General features: G+C 55.0%; 1 protein-coding gene across 1 annotated transcript in view; it reads left to right on the top strand.

Annotated features, from left to right (window-relative positions):
- The first annotated feature begins 4,272 nt into the window (after positions 1 to 4,272).
- The window catches only part of Gprin1 (G protein regulated inducer of neurite outgrowth 1), a 5,449-nt gene continuing 2,198 nt past the window's right edge, over positions 4,273 to 7,523 (top strand). Inside the window, exons 1-2 of the mRNA XM_013015981.1 lie at positions 4,273 to 4,279; positions 5,760 to 7,475. Of these exons, the coding sequence (XP_012871435.1) occupies positions 4,273 to 4,279; positions 5,760 to 7,475 (1,723 nt within the window). The remainder of the gene's footprint in view (positions 4,280 to 5,759; positions 7,476 to 7,523) is intronic.

Here is a 7,523-nt window from a genome sequence, read left to right as displayed (position 1 = left end):
GCCGAGGGGGGAGCCTCGCGCCCCCGGCCGGGCCCAGCTGCGCACGTCCACCCACCACCCCGGATGGATGGATGGCAGCGGACTCCGCGCGCCCCAGGGGCCCCGGGCAGCCCCCCTGCAGCCGTGAGGCCCTGGGGTCAGCCATCATCTCCGGCCCCCCACCCCACCCCAGCCCCAAGTTCGTGCACACACACCCCAGATCTCACCCGTGGATGGCTGGAGAGGGGCAGGTGGTCCTCCATCCGTCCAGGAGAGAGAGGTTGTTGGCAGGTGCGGCTGGAGCTCTGAGGGGTGTGTGTGTGTGTGTGTGTGTGTGTGTGTCTGTGTAGGAATGGCTGCTCCAGACTGGGAAGCAATCGTAGAGGGAAAAGGAATGGGCTAGCCTGCTCCCTGTGCGGTCCTCCAGGCTGCCCTGCCTACCAGCACCGGTGTGCTCTCCCTGACCCTTTTGTGCGTGCCCCGGGTGGCCCCGGAGTATCCTTCACACACGGCTTTTACAGATGCATGCCAAGTGAGGGGTGTGTGTGTGTGTGTGTGTGTGTGTGTGTGTGTGTGTGCGCACCAGTACTGGAGCTTGACTTGAACTCAGGGCCTTGGGCACTGTCCCTGCATGTCTTCTAGCACTCTGCCACTTGAGCCACAGTGCCACTTAGGGTTTCTGGGTAGTTCACTGGAGATCAGAATCTCACCGACTTTGCTGCCCAGGCTGACATTGAACCGAGATCCAGGCGGAAGGGGGCAGGCTGGGGGGAGGGGGTGTCAGTTTCCTGAGTAGCAAGGATTAAAGATGTGAGCCACTAGTTCCAGACAGACACACCAGGCTATCTTGAGCAACACGGGCAAGAGCCCAGTTCTGGCCACAGGCTAGCTCAGGCTCTGCAAATCTACACACACACACACACACACACACACCTACTTTTGCCTCCTTGGTACATCAAGCAAGCTGGCCAGAACTCTGAAGAAGTCATTCCAACCTCTCCCTCAACTAGGTCCTACTGACCTGCCCATGCGGAAGGATGTTTTCACAGGAGTGCAACGCAGACTGGGATATACTTGCTCTTTCTCTTGCATGTTCCTCGCTACTACTGAGCTCACATTACAGAAAGGGGTTTTCTCTTGTTTTCATTTTGGTTCCAGCACCAAGGTTGGAAGTCATTGCCTCCCACTCTTACTTGGCTTTTTCTGCACCATCCACGAGCCACAACTCTCCTTCCGACTGGTCAATTGGACCTAAGAGTCTCGCAGACTTTCCTGCTGGGGCTGACGCCCAAATGATTCTCCTCCGATCTCAGCCTCCCGAGGAGCTAGGATTCCAGGCGGGAGGCACCACGCTCTAGAAAGGAGGTTTGAAGATTATTAGTGTCCAAGATCCTGGCTGAAATAAGCTTGGGAAAAAATACACCAGGTCTGGGCTCAGATATGACTGGCTTTGATACCCAGCCGCCCCTCCCCGCAGCTGCAAGGCCCTGTCCGATCCTCGTCCGTGGAACGGGGATATAATTCCTGCTTCGGAGATTGCTGTCTCTAGTGGGTGGGTTGGCAGAAGGAGGGGCGGGGAGGCTCTAGGGCTGGGCCTGCAACTTTGTGGGGCAGGGACAGGAAGACTGAGTTTCTTCCAATCTCCAGAAGGGGGCCTGGTACCCCTGCGAGCTGATTCTGCTCTGGACATACAGTCCCCGTTTCACAGATTGGGAAATTTAAGACTCAGAAAGTGGAAAAATCCACCCTGAGTCCCAGAGCTAATCGATAACCGAGCTGAGGCTCACAGTGCTTACTCTGGATCTGACTGTCTCAGAAACCAGGTATACGGGTGGCTCACGCCTATCATCCTAGCTACTCAGGAAGCTGAGATCTAAGGATCACGGTTGGAGGCCAGGCAGAAAAGCCCATGAGACTCTTTATCTCCACTGGCAAAAAGCCAGAAGTGGAGGTATGGCTCAAGCGGTAGAGCACCAGCCTTGAGGTAGGAGGATGGAGTCAATTGAGAGTGTAAGACTCCCCCCCCCCAGCTGTTCATGCTGCAATATGTTCATGCACACACGTAAGAGAATAACACCTGTCTGCTATGTGTGCAAACTCTGCACACAAGTAGCACTTGACTTGCACAAAGGTCACATGCGACCTTTATCGGCCTTAGGTCAGAAGGATAACGCGTGAAGGGTTGGCAATGGGTCATCTCCGCCGGATCATCTCAGTGTGCGAGACAAATTAGGGATGGCTGACCGCACTTATGTTGGACAGGTGCCCTAATGCCCCAGATTTGTGTTCTGGGAGAATCTAGAAGTCCAATTCTCACGCGAAATCTTATATTCAAATATTGATCGGTTTGCTTCTTTATTTAACATTGACTTATAAAGCATCTCCAAAAGGCCCGATTTGGCTGAGTTTTTTGGGGGTGTTTTATTTTTTTGTCTCTGTCCCAGGCCCTTCCCTACTCTACCCATCCCCCCCCTCCCACCCTCTCCTAGGAGCACAGCTGGGATCTGACAGGCGGAGTAGATAAAAACAGGCCTGGCATGTACACAGCCCAGCCCTAAAGTGAGTTGAGCTGTGCCACGCACACTCCACATCTTAAATCTTACAGCAGCCTGGTGCGGGGTGGGGGCAGGGGAAGGGTTCTTTGGGGTTCTTTGTTGGTGGGACTGGTGTGTGGGGACCCCAGGACAGGGTTACCAGGGCTGACATGAGGGGACTGAAGATCCAGAGCAAGCACCCCTTCTTTCACTGATTTCCCTCCCCTCCGGGCTGTTTCTTCTTTTCATCTGCCCAGATGTGGTATAGACCAACCCCAAGGATGAGATGATCGCAGGGTACAAGCAGGTGACCTCAAAGTCAAAGCTGACCTACAGAACATTCATTTTGTTTAGCCTTTTAAAATTGATCCTAGCCTCGGCACCAGTGGCTCACGCCTGTCATCCTAGCTACCCAGGAGGCTGAGATCTGAGGATCACAGTTCCAAGTCAGCCTGAGCAGGAAAGCCCATGAGACTCCTATCTCCAATGAACCACCAGAAAACTGGAAGTGGCTCTGTGGCTCAAGTGGTAGAGCGCTCGCCTGGAGCTGAAGAGCTGAGGGACAGTGCCCAGGCCCAGAGTTCAAGAGCCATGACTGACTGGGATTACAGATGGCTCATACCTGTAATCCCAGCTACTCAGGAGGCTGAGATCTTGAGGATTGAGGTTCGAAGCCAACCCAGGCAGGAAAACCTGTGAGACTTTAATTAATCACCAAAACCCTGAAGTGGCGCAGTGGCTCACCTTGAGCAAAAGAGCTCAGGGACAGCAAACACCCAGACCCTGAGTTCAAGCCCCACCATGACCAAAAACAAACAAACAAACAAAAAATTGAACTTCGCTGGAGGCTGATGGCTCATACTAGGAATCCTAGCTACTCAGGAGGCTGAGATCTAAGGATCATGGTTTGAAGCCAACCTGGACAGAGAAGTCCATGAGGCTTTTATCTCCAGTTAATCACAATAAATAAATAAAATAAGCTAGAAGAGGAGCTACGGCTCAAGGTGTATCGAGTGCCAGCCTTGAGTGAAAAAAATCAAAAGGACAGCATCCTGAGTTCAAGCCCCAGAATATCTGTTTTTAAAAAGAAATCCAGATTTCTGGCTTTGCTTGGTAAATTAGGAGGCCTGTGACATTCCCTTCTGGGCTTAAAACATTCCTGGGTTTTCCAGTATCCATAGGACTGGCCATCCACTCCTCCCCCCCCCGGCCTCTCCTGATTGGCTGCTGCTGGCCCCTCCCCTTTTTCTTCTACTCCCCCCCCCCCTCCTTTGTCGGGAGGTAGCATCTAGTATGGGGAATGTTACATTATTTTCTTTGCTCCCACTTTATTGCCTACCCTCTACCCAATCACACTCCCTGCTTTTTCCTAACCCACAGCGTGGTACCCAGGAGGTTGCATGAGTGCCCAGTGTGTGTGTTGTTAATGGACAGATACCTCCAGTTTGCCACACACACACACCCCAACTCCTCTCTCTTCCCTCCTTCTCTCTGAGGATGTCAGGAGGCATTAATCCTCTCCCTTGCTCTATTGTTTTTCTTTTCCTTTTCTCTCGGGCTGGTACTGGGGCTTGAACTTGAGGCCTCGGCACTGTCCCTTAGCTTTTTCACTCAAGGCTGGCAACTGTACCTCTTCAGCCACACCCCCCACTTCCAGCTTTTTGCTGGAATTAATTGGAGAAAAGAGTGTCTTGGACTCTCCCTTTTTAGTCTGGCTTTGAACTGCAATCCTCAGATTTCAGCCTCCTAAGGAGCTAGGATGACAGGTGAGAGCCATCGGTCCCTGGCTAAAAGATTTCGATTTTGATCATTAAAAAAAAAAGGCAAAACCAATGAAAGCAAGTTTCCTGTCAATAATGTGCTGACTGCATCCATGCACCTGCAGTTCCATGGTCCCTAGATGCAATCTCTGAGTCGGGGTCCCACAACACATTGCAGATATCTGAAGAAAAACAACCCAATCTTACACAGGCACCGGTGGCTCACTCCTGCAATCCTAGTTACTCAGGAGCCTGAAATCTGAGGATCACAGTTCAAAGCCAGCCCGGGCAAGGAAAATCCGTGAGACTCTGATCTCCAATGAAACACAGGAAGACCGGAAGTGGCGCTGTGGCTCAAGTGGTAGAGCGCTTGCCTTGAGCTGAAGAGCTGAGGGACAGTGCCCAGGCTCTGAGTTCAAGCTCTATGACCAACAAGAAGAAGAGGAGGAGGAGGAGGGAGAGGAGGAAGGGAGGGAGGGAGGGAGTCCAGGGTGAATCTGGAGTATCTAAGGCCATGAAGAAGAGTTGCTTGGAGACCCAGCTACTTGTTGGATTTTCTTCAAACTTAGTTCACCCCATCTCCAGCACTGCTACCCAGCAACCTTTGCTCCAGCCAATGCCCTTCAGGTCACCCTGGCCATCACCCACTATAGCCAATTGCTGCCTGCAATCCCCACCCCTGCACGACCTTACAGCAGGACTATTGCCAGTGCTCGCAGCCGAGGGAGCCGAGTGATGGATGAAGGATCCCTTGAATAGGAGCTTGAATGGGGATGCCTGAGCTGCTTCCACCTCGGGCCTGGCCAGCCCCTCTTCCTCCAGCCAGGCCTGCAGGTATCCGTGGCCTACCTTGACCAGACACCATCCACGCAGGCATAAACAGGTAGCCTACAGTCATGTTTCCTTTGGCCCACTTAAGTGTTTGGGCTTCTTATTTTAAATCTTGAATTCATTAGCATATATATATATATATATATATATATATTTTTTTTTTACATGAAGGTCTAGATTTCCCACTTCTCTCAAGACACTTAGAAGAGCAAGTTTGAGCCGGGCACTGTAGCTCGCGCCTGTAATCCCAGCTACTCCGGGATGCTGAGAGCTGAGGGTCGTGGTTCACAATCACCCAGGCAGGCCGACAGGTCTGTGAGATTCTTAGGTTCCCGTGAACAAGCAAAAAGCCGGAAGTGGAGCTGTGGCTCAAGTGGCGGTGCACCAACCCTTGAGTAAAAAAAGCTAAGTGAGAGCCGGAAGCCATGAGTTCAAGTCCCTGTACACACACACACACACATGCACGCACACACACACACCTTCACAGGATCACTGGATGTGAGGGATCAAGATTGTGACATGGTTGGATTTGTGTGTTCAACCCAGTGCCCCTGTGGACAGGAGTGCTTGGACTGCTGGGACAATCAAGATGGAGACCATTCCCCACCCAGTCTCCTCCTCTGAAGCCTGAACATGTCCTCTCTCTGTGTTTCAGAACTGGACGGCAGCCGTGGCCTCCAGCATGGCCGCGAGCGTCGATGGACAGCGCTAACGATCCAGCCTGGCTCCAGCCTTCCCGGGTCCCTCAGCTCCTCGCAGGATGGGAGGCTGGGCACTGGGCACCCGGCCATGAAGGATCACAGCGCCGCTCAGCTCAAGCCCAGCCCCTCCCCGCTCAGGGATACCCCTGATCAAAACCCAGCCATGGACTCAAGACCCAGCGGCCCCAGTGGGGTTGAGGAAGGGGCCCTCTGCTCTGAGGGTCCTTCTGGGGGCCTGGCCTGTTCTTCCTCTACCTGCACCCCTCCCCCAGGACCCACCACCAAGGAGTGCCTGGGAGCAGACGCCGCCTTGGTCTTAGGGAGCCCAGAGACTGCTTTGGCTGGGCTGCCAGAGCCCAGGTCCCCCGTAAGCCCGGTCCCCACCTCCTCGGAGAACAGAAACCCCACGTTCTTGGAAGAGATGGATTCTAAATCCTCCAAGCAGGCTCTCCCCGCTGCCGTGGGGAAGGAAGAGTCTGGATTCTCCAAGGCAGAGCCTCTGTTGGTAGAAAAGAGTGAGCCTGCCGTCTCTACTCCGGGCGATGCTTCTGGAAGGATGGTCTCTCCACATGCCAAGAAGGAGGAGCCTGAATCAGTGGGAAAGGCAGAGCCTGGATGCACCGGCGAGGTAGACCTGGTGTCTCCAAGCCACCAGGGCGGCTCTGAGTCTTTGCAAAAGGTGGGTGCTGTGTTCCCAAGCAAGGAGCAGCCTAAGCCCCCCCTATCTTCAGGGGAGATGGTCCCTGCTCCAACGAGGAAGGAAGATGTCATGTCTTTGGGGAAACACCCTGGAGAGGTGAATCCTGCATCCTTAGGAAGTATCGAACACACATGCACAGCAAAGACCCAACGCACAGCCACAGGACAGACAGGAGATTCTGGACTCTCGGTGGAGCCTGAATCTTCTGGAATAGGGGATCCTGAGCCCCCCAGAAGGGGAGAGGATACCAAACACTTGAGAGCTGCAGCACTTCCATCTCTGGGAAATGCAGAAACCAGGTCCCCCACAAGAGAGGACCGTGGGTCCCTGGGAGAGGGGAGCCCCACCTCCTCAACAGAAGGACATCTTGTACCTGTGAGGATGACCACCGCTGGAGAGATGGATCCTGGGAAAGACCCCACATCTGCCATGAAAAGTGGGGGTTCTGGACCTTGCGGTGAGCCAGGCGCTGTCTCCTCGGGCGAGGTGGAGGGGCTGGTGTCCCCAGCAAAGCCACCCCAGCCCTCGTGTCCAGGACAGGCAGAAGAACAGGGGTGGGCAGTGGCGAAGAGGGGGACCACTGACCCCTCGGGGAACCCCGAGTTTCCTGGGAGGGCGGAGCCCACGGCAGCCCTGGGAAATGTCACAGCGTCGTCGTCGTCGTCGTCGTCGTCGTCGTCATCTTCTGGCAAGGCCAGGCCTGTGTCCTCGGGTCCTGGGGGACCCCGATCCCCGGGGACAGGGGGTCCCCCGTGCGCTGTCGAGAACATCCCAGGGCCGGAAGGGAAAGCGGAGCCCGGGGCCTCGGCCCCATCTGGAGACCCCAGGAACGCCAAGGAAAAGGGGGGTCTCCCGCTGACCCCCGACATCCAGGGGGACCCCACCACGGAGGAGGCGGAGATCGGGGCTTCCGGGAAGGCCCAGCCCGAGGCCGGGGACCCTCGGGCCGCCCTGCGCCCGGGGCAGGAGCGCACCCCATCTTCCCAGCCGCGGGGGGCGGCGGGGTCCCCCGCATCCC

The sequence above is a fragment of the Dipodomys ordii genome, unplaced genomic scaffold (genome assembly GCF_000151885.1).
Source record: "Dipodomys ordii isolate 6190 unplaced genomic scaffold, Dord_2.0 Scaffold29, whole genome shotgun sequence".
NCBI classification, from domain to species: Eukaryota; Metazoa; Chordata; class Mammalia; order Rodentia; family Heteromyidae; genus Dipodomys; species Dipodomys ordii.
The sequence above is the reverse complement of the archived record's forward strand: the minus strand, read 5'-3'. Positions and strand labels throughout refer to the sequence as shown.